Source organism: Jatropha curcas, chromosome 3 (assembly GCF_041381405.1).
Source record: "Jatropha curcas cultivar XTBG-Jc1 chromosome 3, XTBG_Jcur_1.0, whole genome shotgun sequence".
Classification (NCBI taxonomy): Eukaryota; Viridiplantae; Streptophyta; class Magnoliopsida; order Malpighiales; family Euphorbiaceae; genus Jatropha; species Jatropha curcas.
In genome coordinates, this window is record NC_143153.1 from 31,510,590 (window position 1) to 31,523,970 (window position 13,381).

At 36.6% G+C, this 13,381-nt stretch overlaps 3 protein-coding genes across 5 annotated transcripts; all 3 read left to right on the top strand.

Annotated features, from left to right (window-relative positions):
- Positions 1-513: 513 nt before the first annotated feature.
- Positions 514-7,502, top strand: LOC105639609 (protein DA1-related 1). 2 transcript variants are annotated; one of them, XM_012223716.4, is made up of 13 exons: positions 514-1,139; positions 1,262-1,383; positions 2,110-2,252; positions 2,489-2,579; positions 3,048-3,399; positions 4,287-4,407; positions 4,572-4,655; positions 5,726-5,845; positions 6,017-6,229; positions 6,331-6,393; positions 6,500-6,618; positions 6,720-6,778; positions 6,887-7,502. In XM_012223716.4, the coding sequence occupies exons 3-13, from the start codon at positions 2,151-2,153 to the stop codon at positions 7,237-7,239; spliced, it is 1,677 nt and encodes a 558-aa protein (XP_012079106.1). In that variant the 5' UTR covers positions 514-1,139; positions 1,262-1,383; positions 2,110-2,150; the 3' UTR covers positions 7,240-7,502. The 2 variants fall into 2 exon arrangements, with proteins under 2 accessions (XP_012079106.1, XP_089575689.1); XM_089719563.1 differs by having other exon boundaries at positions 2,125-2,252.
- A 256-nt stretch (positions 7,503-7,758) lies between these two features.
- Positions 7,759-10,161, top strand: LOC105639608 (Tetratricopeptide repeat (TPR)-like superfamily protein). The gene has a single exon (XM_012223714.4). The coding sequence runs from the start codon at positions 8,092-8,094 to the stop codon at positions 10,042-10,044; it is 1,953 nt and encodes a 650-aa protein (XP_012079104.1). The 5' UTR covers positions 7,759-8,091; the 3' UTR covers positions 10,045-10,161.
- A 285-nt stretch (positions 10,162-10,446) lies between these two features.
- On the top strand, positions 10,447-13,380 carry LOC105639956 (serine/threonine receptor-like kinase NFP). Of its 2 annotated transcripts, XM_012224162.4 has the most exons (2): positions 10,467-11,858; positions 11,946-13,380. In XM_012224162.4, exons 1-2 carry the CDS (start codon positions 11,333-11,335, stop codon positions 13,226-13,228), a joined length of 1,809 nt encoding a protein of 602 aa, XP_012079552.1. In that variant the 5' UTR covers positions 10,467-11,332; the 3' UTR covers positions 13,229-13,380. The 2 variants fall into 2 exon arrangements, with proteins under 2 accessions (XP_020537273.1, XP_012079552.1); XM_020681614.3 differs by having other exon boundaries at positions 10,447-13,380.
- The last annotated feature ends 1 nt before the right edge of the window (position 13,381 follows it).

Consider the following 13,381-nt stretch of genomic DNA (forward strand, 5'->3'; position numbering starts at 1 on the left):
TAGAAATTCTTTGCTTTCGTTTTTTATTAGTATTTTTTTTAATGGATTGAATTCAAGCATATTTACTCTTTTATGGATTAGCATTTTAACTTTTTCTTTTTATTATTATTTATTGAGAAGAACAATAAATTGAAATAATATTATCCACTATACGATAGAACTAACCTCCCTCAACTTACCGAATTGATGATAATTCTTGTGGATAAGGACTCAGAGCTCATTTCCATATTAATGAGAAAAACAAATAAGGGAACAACTAATTAACAATTCTTCAAAAAAAAAAAAAATGTACAATTTCTTATAAATTAGCATATACTATTTTGTAAGCTTATGTATGCAGAAAAACAGTGAATTATAATTAAATGTAGGGTCCACGAATCAATTAGCATTTAATTCTTGCATCTTCCTTTTTGAATCTGGAAGATTTTAGAATCACCACATGATCTCATCAAGATAAAAGTAAGAAAAAGGGGTTGAGACTTTAGTCTCCGCCCACCATCTCCTTCCTGGAGAGAAGAAAAAAAACAAATACAGATATATGGGAAAAAGCAGGAAATTAAAATAAATAAAAAAATTGAAACGTGGCAAATTTTCCATTGGATGGGGTCAAGTAATAGCAAGTTAAAAATAGTAGAGCACTGGCAAATGCCAAATGCTTTGCCTTCACGCGACTGACAAAACAGGTTTGGATTTGGGAAGAGTAAACACAAACACTGACTAGGACTCGCTATTTGCCACTGCTGAACAGTAACAGAAGTGAGCCACCACTACCAAAGTGTATATAAAGCAACACTAATTAAACCAAAAAAGAACACCTCTTTGTCACTTCCTCAGCAAGAAAGATTCATGGGTTTTTATTTGACATTTAGTGGGTTGTGGTGGAAAATGGTTAGAGGAGTGAGTAAAGGACCCACCTTCAAAAGGAGAAATTGTTAGAATTCAACAAACACCAGCACCCAAGTGGGCCTTTTGATTCTCTCCTTCCTTCAAGCCCTTCTCTTTCTCTCTATCTTTCAGCTCTAGCCTTTTGGTTTGGTGGGTTTTAAGGAAGGAAGATTTTAAAGATTGATTCAAGTCCTAGAAGCTCACACTGTTTGCATTTCTATCCCCTTTTAGCCAGTATTTGCGTAGGATTCAAAGTAGTTATCTTTATTCTCTCATCTTCTTTTTTTTTTTTCTCTTACTAGAATCATTTTTATTTGATAGACTCCTGTTTGTCAATAAAGTTTAGTTAACTTTTTGCACGATTGGTTGCTTCTAGAAATGGTGGCAAATTTATGTCATGTAATTCTGTTCGATTAACTATGCATTCGTGGGAATAGGCTGATGTATCTGTTCCTGGATTCGTCAGATTCTATCGTTTTCTGCAGATTCTTAATTCAGGTAAGATGTTCTAGCTGACTCTCGATTGTTCTATTTTTTTACACTGGACAGACAACTGTTGCATATAATCTCAATTTGTTTTTTTAGGTGACATTCAAAATTAGTATGGGCGTATTTATTAGGCAACTTATGGTTATAGAATTTTTAAGAAATTGAAGCATTTCAGTTAAATTTTCTATTTATGGTGGGTGGTTCAGTATTGACTCTTTATTGGCTTTCTTTGAAGTTTTTATTGATTGAAGAAAAAAAAAAATTTAGATACTATTTTTTATTGGATTCAGTCGCCCTTTTGTTTTACTCTCAGCTGATAGCTTTTTTTATTCTTGGAAATCGTAGTTATGGTTCTTTTAGATTGATGCTTTGAATGTTTAGTTAAATTACTGCCTCCAAATCTGGTAGCTGTTTACCATCAAGATCCCCACTTGTTATTTCTGACGCATACTATGTGTTTCTATGTTCGACTACTTGTGCTATTGATAAACTTTATATTAAATGCTACCTCTACTACCATCTCATGTCTTTACCTGTTTGTTATTGGTATCATTTAAATGAAAACTGCTTAACTTTTCCATTGTTCTTGATTTGTTTTTGAACTTGTAAACTGAATGTATCTTTACACACTGTTAGATAATTGGATAAGTTTGCCGTTGCATGTTTATGTCTTTACTACCTACCGTATCCTGTCCTGTCCTGAATTTCTTTCTCTTGCATAATTTGACTTCTCAGGCCATAATTTGCCAGGCTGCTATTGAATAAGTTTTCACAGTATGGGTTGGCTGACCAAAATTTTCAAAGGTTCTAGCTATAAAGGCCAGTATCATGGGAAGTATGCAGATGATAGATATTGGCATGAGCCTCGCCGCTCAGTGGTAATGACAATATCTGCTTTGTCATAAATTTTCTCTCATTCTTCTGCTTATTCATCATATGAGGCTTCCCTGTTATTTCTGGAAGGAAGATGATTTGTACACAATTACTACATTGCTGAAAAGATGAGATGGTCTAACATTCTCCCATTATAAGTTGTATGCTGGCACTTGTTTACCAAGTGTTTTTTATGTTCACTTGAAACTTTTTTTTTTCTTTTCTGAAACTGTTAATGCAGGATGATTCATCTGACTTCGACAGAGAAGAGATTGATTGTGCTATTGCAATATCTCTTTCTGAAGTAGATCAAAAAGGAAAAAAGATTGTTCGTAAGTTGCCCTTTTTGTGAAAAATCTCATCCTTTCTTACCAAATGTTCAAGTCTACTTTAAGTTGTTAATTGTAGTTTCCTTTTACAAGTTGTTAACAACAACTTTTGAAGTGACCATAATTAATTATTGATCACAAATAGCTGGTCAGGACAGCAAGCATTCAGTGGCTCTTTTATGTATACATTAATGTTTGATCGCTTCACGCAAAATCTTTTAGTTTATTGTGATTTAGTTTCTCTTAATTAGTGTTCCATTTCTCATTGAGCGAAGGGTACGAAATAAATCAGATTGATTTTTCGATCACAATTACTATGTGAAATCTTTGGCTTTTTCCTCTTTTGCTATCACTATCCCATATGTACAGCATTGCCTGTCTAAGTTAGAGTAAGAAGAAATGTTTTGCTTAATGATATGATGTTGTGCTTTTTTGCTGTTTAATGGCCAATATGAAATGTGTATAAAACAGAGGAAGATGATGAGTCCAGCCTGTCAGACGAAGATGCTGAGGAAGAAGAAAGGCTTGCGAGGGCTGAGGAAGAAGAAAGGCTTGCGAGGGCCGAGGAAGAAGAAAGGCGTGTGAGAGCTGAGGAAGAAAAAAGGCGTGCGAGAGCCGAGGAAGAAGAAAGGCGTGCAAGAGCCGAGGAAGAAGAAAGGCGTGCGAGAGCCGAAGAAGATGAAAAGCGTGTACGAGCTCAATTGGAGGAAGATGAACAACTTGCCAAAGCTCTTCAAGAAAGTTTATATGTGGATACACCTCCTCAATATGATTTTGGAAATGCATTTTCACCTTATCCATTTCTCTTTCCATCTGGTTACAGGTATGTGTTGTTGTGTGGAACATTTATTTTGCTACTCTTACAATAGTCTATGTGTTGGATGATATTCACTATATTCCAATCAAATTTCAAAAGGATAATTATTTGCACCTCTTGTTGAACTCTTCCAAAAGAAATAAGATTGCATTTTCTCTGATGGAAGCTAGGATAATCTGTATCAAACTTGAGCAGACAAAATCTGTTTAATTTAAATGCAATTTTTTTTCCTTGTGTTGCTGGACAGTGGTTGGTGATTTAGTATCTCAGGGGAGGCATTTTGTACTCGACTTGAGTGAGAACATTTTAATATGGTGCAATTTACACTTTGCCTTTGGAATCACACTGATAGTTGGTGGTCAGAAATTCTATCTGGAAGAGGAATTGCTTGATTTGCATATGTAATTGTACTTTTGGAATGTGGTTGAAAAATGTCTTTGACATCTGAGGAATTAACTAGAATTCTGAGATGACAACATTGAGTCAAGCATGTTACCTAGGCTTAGTCTTCAAGGTTGTTTATCATTTGGAAATGGTAATCTCAGTCACCTGATTGAATTTCCTTTCTAAATAGACGTGGGAAGCTTCAGTAGAATGACCATATAATTTTGTGATGATTCAAGCACAAAATTCCATTGCCTGAAAATGCAATGATACATGAAACTAGCTTGAAGAAATCTTTTTGTTCTCTTGTGAGGAGAGGAGGCCTAAGAATGGCGTTGGTTAACCACATTCAACAAAAATATACCTATGAAATTGAATGCAGAACTTGCACGTATTTTTATTCATATTTCAAGTAAAATGCTTCTTATATATTTTTCTATTAATATTAGTTTCTGGATATTACTGATTGTATGAAATTTGATCTGGTTGTTGAAATGAATTGTTCTTAGGATCTGCGCTGGGTGCAATGCTGAAATTGGTCATGGGCGCTTTCTTAGTTGCATGGGTGCTGTCTGGCATCCTGAATGTTTTCGTTGCAATGCTTGTAATCAGCCAATTACTGATTATGAGGTCCCAATCTCATTAAACCTCATTGATTCTTTGGTTTGAATTTTGAAATTGATAAGCAATATGCTTGAATCCTTTGTTTATTTCCCTTTTAATTTATCAAACCAAGTAAAGTGTTAGGCGACTGGATTATATTAACTAACTGTCAAATTTACTTGTTCTGATAGTTTTCTATGTCTGGCAATCGCCCTTACCACAAATCATGCTATAAGGAGCGGCATCACCCAAGATGTGACGTTTGTAACAACTATGTGAGTATTTATCTGCCAGGGAGACATTAACTCGTCTTTTTTTTTTCTTTTTTGCCCCTGTAGTCATTTTAAGCCACTCGGATGGTATCAAGTCTTATTATGTCAGTGTTTCTTGCACACATATGCTTACCAAATATAATTTATAAAGTCTAAAGGTTGGAGTATTAAAACTTTATGAAGGGTTGTCAATCAAATGTAGTTTGGTTGGTTTTTTTATTAATATGGGGAATGAGTTTGAGTCCTCTTGACTATAAGAGTTTTCTCCAATTTGGTGAGCCAAAAGAGGGTTACCCCTATTGTATGTCTGCATTTCTAGGCACACCTCTTCTAATGAAAAGAGAACCTAATATCAAATATTTTTACTTGGAATAGATAAAATGGTAGAATAGATGTTGAGTAACTGTTTTTTTATTTTTATTTTTTTTTTATTGATTTACGGGAAAAACTCTTTTTGCACCATTTAGGATGGGTTACCTACAAAAGTCATCATGACTGGCTTGAACTTCTGTACTGTGCTTTAGGTATCTGTTTTGCTAGGTAATGAATGTCTATAGTAGTTTGTTATAATTTGTAGTTCTCATCTCTGATAAAACTGGAGTATTAACAGCCACTGAAACTCAAATCTATCTTTGTCTGTTTTTCTGAACACAGTGATGGCTTTTAGCTCAGTTCATGGATCAAAAGATATATAAATGGATTGGGATTGTTTGATATTGGAGTTGTGGTTGGGGCACTCAAATGATTTTTACATCTATATGCATTGAATAAATAAGCATTATACCCTATTGGGCAGGGCAAAGGCTGTTTGTGTGCATCTTGTTCTGAATAATTCCGTATCTGCTGCATGGGCCAGCTACTAGTTCTCCATCCCAGCATATATTATTTATTCTAATCTATAGGATTTTGAGACCCATGTTTTATTTCATTAGATCATAATCAATGAATAAATAAAGTAAAGAAAAACATGTTTCGTCAAACTTAAATTATGGATTATCAAAACTAGTGCAAGATTTTGAATTCTCCATAGTATTTTCTCCATATTTGTCCTTGAATCTCTTGATTTTATGCAGATCCCAACAAGTTCAGCTGGTCTCATCGAATATAGGGCACATCCTTTCTGGCATCAAAAGTACTGCCCCTCACATGAGCGTGATGGGACTCCTCGTTGCTGTAGTTGTGAAAGAATGGAGGTCAGTTGAATGAATTTCAACTTACTTTTATTCAGACAAAATGAAAAAGAAATGCAAAATGAAAAAATGTTATCATTTCCACCATCCAAAAGGCATTGCTTTGTTTCCAGAAACCTCTAATTCATCTATAGTTTGTAGTATGTTAATAAAGAAAACCCTTTGTCCATGCAGCCTAGAGACACAAGATATTTATCCCTTGATGATGGTCGGAAGCTATGTCTGGAGTGCCTTGACTCTGCAATAATGGATACTCATGAATGCCAACCTCTTTACTTTGAGATACGAGAATTTTATGAAGGTTTGAATATGAAGGTGGAACAGGAAATTCCTTTACTTTTGGTTGAGAGACAAGCTTTGAATGAGGCCATGGAGGGAGAAAAGAATGTACATAAGCTTATTCATTGAAGCCTCTCAATTGCAGCAATCACTTTTGTTTCTTTCTCCTTTACTTCTGTCTATTTTTAATGTTCTGTTTCTGTGGCCAGGGTCATCATCATTTACCGGAGACAAGAGGACTCTGCTTATCTGAAGAACACACTATCGCCACAGTAATTTTCTCTCGAAATTCCTAATTTTGAACTACAATTATGTAAATTTGTTAAAGATGATCTTCTACTGAAATGGAATTCATAGTCATTTTAACCAAATTACCAGGTTTCAAGGAGGCCAAGGATAGGTGCAGGCTACCGCTTTATAGACCTAATAACCGAACCGTATAGGCTAAGCCGTCGGTGTGAAGTGACTGCAATACTTATTTTATATGGCCTCCCTAGGTATTATCTTTATTTCCTTTCTTACCTATAAGAACCCATTGATTAGTGCAGTGGAGAATTTATTTACTTTGTACATCCTCAAACCTCTATATTATACACAGGTTGTTGACAGGTTCAATCCTGGCGCATGAGATGATGCACGCATGGCTTAGGCTTAAAGGTTTTTGAACATTTCTGTGACATAAACTTAGCCTTGCCAAGATATGCATTTCTACTGTGCTTCATTTCTACTGTGGTTTGCTAAGAAGCTCTAATTTGTCTTTGACAGGTTATCCGAACCTAAGTCCACAGGTTGAAGAAGGTATATGCCAGGTGCTCGCACATATGTGGTTGGACTCTGAGATCTACTCTAGTTCTGGAGTTGATGCTTCATCATCGTCATCGTCAGCATCTTCATCATCATCATCATCACCATCATCGTCTTCTTCATCTACATCATCAAAGAAGGGAAAACGGTCCGACTTTGAGAAGAAACTTGGTGAATTTTTCAAACACCAAATTGAGTCTGATACATCATCAGCTTATGGAGATGGGTTCCGGCGTGGTATCAAGGCAGCAGGGAAATATGATCTGAGGAGAACCCTTGAGCATATTAAGCTGACAGGAACTTTTCCTGAATGATTTACTGGTTAGATGAATACTACAACAAGAATAATGTCTCACCCTTACAAATAGTAGTAACTGCATATAATCTATAGGATCAAAACATAAAATACCTTGGGAGACTGAATAAGGGAACAAAATGCTTTTGCCTTCAAGCAATTGTAGTCTTTTGTCATAAAGTTGACAGAGCATTGTATGTTGTGAAAAGGGATGTTCAAACTCTAGAAAGATATTTCAAGGATGTTTTAGAAAACAAAAGCCAATGAATTTTCAGTTATAAATTTATTCCATATATAATTATGTAGAATTAAATTAAATTATATGTTTTAAATTAATTATATTAACCATGAAAATTCATTTATATCAAATGAAGCTTATATGTGAAATTGTCACTCCAAAATTCTAAAAATGAATTTTACAACACAGATTTTAGCGTCAATATAAATTTTAATTTAAGAGTACTATTTATCACGTAAGGTTAATTAACTATTTAATTCCTGAGTTTTGGTCCAATCTATACCCCCATCCCTGCTATTTAATAAAATTACTCATTCGTCCTTAGATTTAGTCCTGCTAGACTATTTACTTGTACGGGTAAAAATTTTCATGTGCTCTATCAACTCGAGGGACGCTTTTCCATCGACAACGTATATGCATTTTGTCAGAAATGCTCTGCCTCTGGCATTATGCTTCCGAGCTTTCCGCTATTCCTAATTTCTCTGCTCAGTGGCTTGAAGCTTGAATATTGATTATTCGGTCGCTAGCCATTAATTATACGTTTATGTAGCTGTCGCAATCCCTCGATAGTATGCGCATCAGATGTTTGATAATTTGCCTAAACTAATTTTAATCGCGGTGTAACAGTTTGCAATGAACTTTACCCGCCTCTCGCGAGCTATAAACCACTTCAAGATCCTTAACCAGCAAATTCGCTTCTTTGCTCGTGATCCATTTCCCAACAAGCTAACTCATTACCTCCGCCGGGCCGAACTCATTGATTCAATTCGACTCTGTCTACGTTCCAACTCTTCCAACTCTCTTCCCACTCTCCTTAATACCCGCCTGTTAGACCCTTTTGTAGTTACTCACGCGCTTCGCTCTGCTCCTAATGCAGACTCAGCTCTTTTCCTCGTTGAATCCCTTAAAATTATCCCTCATTTCTCACATAATCAATCTACCCTTTACGCGCTTGCCACAATCCTTGCCAAGTCTGGCAGGAAGTCGGAGCTTAGGTCCCTGATTGATCAGATTATTTCCGGTACATATTATAATATTCGTATTAGCTTTATGAACCTTATGCAGTGGTATGCTGCAGCCGGAGATATAGAGGCAGTTGTAGATACGTGGGATAAGTATAGAGGCAGTGTTAAGCGTGGTTGTACTGAGTCTTATAACATTGTTATGAGTTCGTATGCTCAAATGGGTAGAAATTTAGAAGCTGTAGATGTTTTCTATAAGATGATTGATGAAGGGGCAATTCCAAATTCTAGAACTTACACAGTTATGATTGAGCATCTCATTAATTCAGGGAAATTGAATTCAGCAATTGAGATTTTTAGTCTGTTGCCATTGATGAGGATCAAAAGGACTTTAAAGCAGTATTCAGTTTTGGTGGAAGGGTTTGTAGGTGCCAAGAGGTTTGATGAGGTTAAAACTTTGCTTAATGAAATGCGGATTGATGGGAAGTTTCCTGGTCATACCATGCGTCTGGCTTTGCAGCATATGCAGGAGGCAGGATTTGTGCATGAGACTGAGGACTTCCTTAGAGAAATGTTTCCTGATGAGAGAATCAAGAATATAGGATCTTACACTGATAGTAGCGATGAGGATGACAATAAGGATGTTAACCATGGAGATGTTCACACCGACACTGATGAAATTAAATTAAAACCATGGTTGGACCCAAAAGCCTTGGCAAATGCCTTGAGTCAATGGAGTCCTGAAGTTGTCTCCATATTGGAAGATACAAACTTTGTATGGACAACTCGATTGGTGTGCAAGGTTCTTAGGAACTTTAGTTTGGCCGAAACAGCTTGGAATTTCTTTTGTTGGGTTGCTTATCAGCCAGGATTCACTCATGATGTTTATACGGTTCAAAGGATGATGACACTTTTAGCCAGGTATGGGAAGGTTGAATTGGTTGATAAACTCATAAGCAAAATAAGAAGTGAGGGAATGAAATTGCCTTTAAGCACTATCAGGTTGATCATTGACTTCTATGGCATTTCGAAGAATGCTGATGCTGCATTAAAGGTCTTCCGTGATGACAGAACACTTTGTGGTTCCATATCAAAATTTAATCTGATGCTTTTATATTCATCTCTGTTGCGGACATTGACCAAGTGTAACAGAAATTTGGATTCCATTGATGCGCTTGAAGAAATGATTTTGCTTGGTATATGTCCAGATATCCAGACATTTTGTGGGTTGATTTATCACTTTGCATTGCACGGTGATATTAAAACTGTGCAGAAACTATTTATAATGGTCAGGCAGAGTGATGTGGAGCCAGATACTTATATGTTCAAAGTACTGATCCAGGCTTACTGCAAGTGTGAGAGAGCAGCTCTTGCATGGAGGGTTTTCGAAGACATGAAAAACTCAAATTTGATGCCAGATGCTGCTACAAAAAATTTGCTTGTAAAGAGTCTTTGGAAAGAAGGCAAGCGAAAAGAAGCTGCCATTGTGGAAGAAAGCTGCGAAGAAAAGAATGAAGTGCTTCCTCTTGTTTTGCGAGGTCATTTATGGACAGTGAGTTCTGCAGATCTCACTAGAGTATACAATATTTATTCCAACAGCTTCATGTCAACTTCTGCTGGCTAGATTTTGGCCTGGACTTGGCAATGAGCAATGATCTTCTATTTAAAAAAATTGTGTTTGTAATATCAGCATAACATGATTTTTAAAGTAATACCATGTTCTCCTTCTCTTGACTTGACTTTCTGAGTGCCTCAACCTTTCCATTTATTCATTGATGGTGTTGGCCGGCAAGAGCAACCGAGTTGTAATGCTATAATATTTGATTGGTAAATTTCTGATTCTGTTGGAAACATATTTTTGAACCTTGTTTCTAGGACAGCGAATATTTTGAATCTTTTCTTTACTGATATTGGGTTCACTGACACCAATTTGACAGTGTTTTCTGCATCTACAGGGAGCTATATCGAGTACCATTCATTATTGGTTATGAACCTTAAGAAATCAAGGTTTTCATTCTTGCATAATTTTGTTTCCAGCAGAACTAGTCAAGTACATGTGAGTTTTCTCCTCTTTCAAGGGTCACTATAATAACTTTGAAAACACAATTTCACTTTCCATCAGTAGTTTTAGGATCTAGTTGGCCGGATGATGCTCATTTCTTCTTGTCTATTTCTTCCCTTATTGCAGCCACTTAAGTTGACGATGTGAATCTTTGATCCTTTGATTGGGTCACAAATCAATTAGAATTGAAAGCCCTTTTCGTTTGGCTATCTGTCTCCTGAGTCGTCAATTTCTTTTTTAACTGGATGCAAGGGATTAAATGACTTGTTTGTTTCCAAGAATCCATTTTGTGGGCACTTTTGGGACAACTTGATAGTAATTATGCTAACATATCATGCATCATCAGTAAAAAAAAAAAACAATGTCTCTATCAAGGCAATCAGGAGCTATCAAGTTGGTTGTTTGCCAGAGATTGGCCTCGCTGACTTTTTTAATATAGTATGGTTAGGGGCAAAAAAAATTCTTGCCGTCCCAGCTTGGGTAACTATATTAAATCAATATGATGTCTATAAAATATGTCTGAACAGAAGGTTCAGGAGCTTGTCTTATTTGATTCTCTTTTGTGAAAGAATATGTTGCAGAAGCATAAAAATATGTTACTTATGGTGTGATTTTTCTATTATGTCTATGTCAGGGAGGAAATAACTAAGGTAATCAGTCAAATTAACGGTAGAGACAGAGCCTCTTAGATATTCATTAGAAGAAAATCTAATTTATTTGGATCAATAGCTCCAAAACACAATAACATTTCAGCTTTTCCATCAACCATAAGTGACCCTCTGCAAATAACTTTTTTATTTTAGTTTGTATGACATAAAATTCCAGAGCCTAAGCATCCAAGCTCTTAGCCATGGCAATTTCTCTCTTCTCTCTGCCCTCCTTGCACGGTCACCATAAGGCACAAACTTTGATGTCATATGACATGCAAGTTCTTTTTCTCTGTCTTTTCATTTTTGCTATATATGTCACAGCAGAGTCACCAGAAGGCACAAACTTTTCATGCCCTGTGGATTCCACTTCCCATTGCGAAACTTATGTTAGTTATCTTGCTCAACCACCGAACTTTCTGAATTTAGGAAAAATATCTGATCTGTTTGCAGTCAGTCGCCAGCTAATAGTAAGTGCTAGTAATCTGGTGTCTGAGGACAACCCTTTAATTCCTAACCAGCTCTTACTCGTACCTATAACTTGTGGTTGTACAGGAAATGGTTCTTTTGCCAACATTACTTACCAGATCAAGCATGGTGATAGCTACTACTCTGTTTCAACGATGAAGTTTGAGAATCTCACTAACTGGCAATCAGTGGAACTTTTGAACCCAACTCTGGAACCAAACCTCTTGCATTCTGGTGACGAAGTGACCTTTCCTCTGTTCTGTAAGTGCCCTTCAAAGACTCATTTGAAGAATGGAATTCAATATCTTATTACTTACGTGTGGCAACCTGATGATGATATCATGACAGTGGCCGCTAAGCTTAATGCATCTCCATATGATATTGCTATTGAAAACAACTATCGGAACTATAGCACTGCTGTGCATCATCCACTGCTGATCCCTGTAACTCAGTTGCCAATTCTCGCTCAGCCATCACCATCTCAACCTGAGAGAAGAAAACTTCATTGGGTCATCATAATAGTAACAAGCATAGCTGCTGTCCTTATGATTTTCCTTTTTGTGTCTTTGCTGGTGAGTGCTCATTATTCAGCTAACAACAAGAAGAAGGCAACTTTGGATCGCAATGGTTCCTGTTTGGAGACCGCAGATCTCCTTCAAACAAAAGAACTCAAGAAATGCGGGAGTTTTGAGCCAAAGATCATACAAGATAAGCTATTTCCAGGGGTTTCAGGCTATTTAGGTAAGCCAATCATGTATGAGGTTAAAGAGATTATGGAGGCAACCGTGGATCTTCATGAACGCTACAGAGTAGGAGGTTCAGTTTATAGAGCCAACATCAATGGACAGGTCCTAGCAGTAAAGAAAATCAAGGAAGATGTCATGGAAGAACTAAAAATCCTGCAAAAAGTGAATCACTCAAATCTAGTGAAATTAATGGGAATTTCATCTGATACAGTTGGGGATTGTTTCTTGGTCTATGAATATGTAGAAAATGGGTCGCTGGACAAGTGGCTGCATCCCAAGTTTGCATCATCATCAAGCTCAGTAGCTTTCCTCTCCTGGAGTCAAAGGTTACAAATAGCACTAGATGTGGCCAGTGGACTGCAATACATGCATGAACATATTCAACCAAGCATTGTTCACATGGACATAAGAACAAGTAATATTCTTCTGGACTCCAGATTTAAGGCAAAGATAGCAAATTTTTCAGTGGCTAAACTTGCTACGGACTCTATGCTGTCAAAAGCTGATGTTTTTGCCTTTGGGGTTGTTCTATTAGAGTTGCTTTCTGGAAAGAAAGCCATGGTAACAAAAGAGAATGGTGAGATTGCCTTGTTATGGAAGGAAATGAAAGGCGTCTTGGAAGTTGCAGAGAAAAGAGTGGAGATGTTAAAAAAGTGGATGGATCCAAACTTGGAGGGGTTTTACCCAATTGATGGTGCCCTGAGTTTAGCGAACTTGGCAAGTGCGTGCACGCTAGAGAAATCTTCTGCAAGGCCAAGTATGGCAGAAATTGTATTCAACCTCACAGTTCTCACTCAGTCATCTCCAGAGACATTAGAGAAATCCTGGACTTCTGCACTAGACACAGAAGAGATTCAAATAACCAGTCCTGTCATAGCTCGCTGATTTAGTATTCCAACTCTTCAAGTAATGGAATAGACTATGTCGTGTAAAAAAATTCAGTTTGCAATTTTTATTACGATGAACCATGGTATTTGCTTTTCCAGTACAACTTTTTCCCTTTTAATCATAAAAGTTGTTTGTTCTGTAATTTCTAAG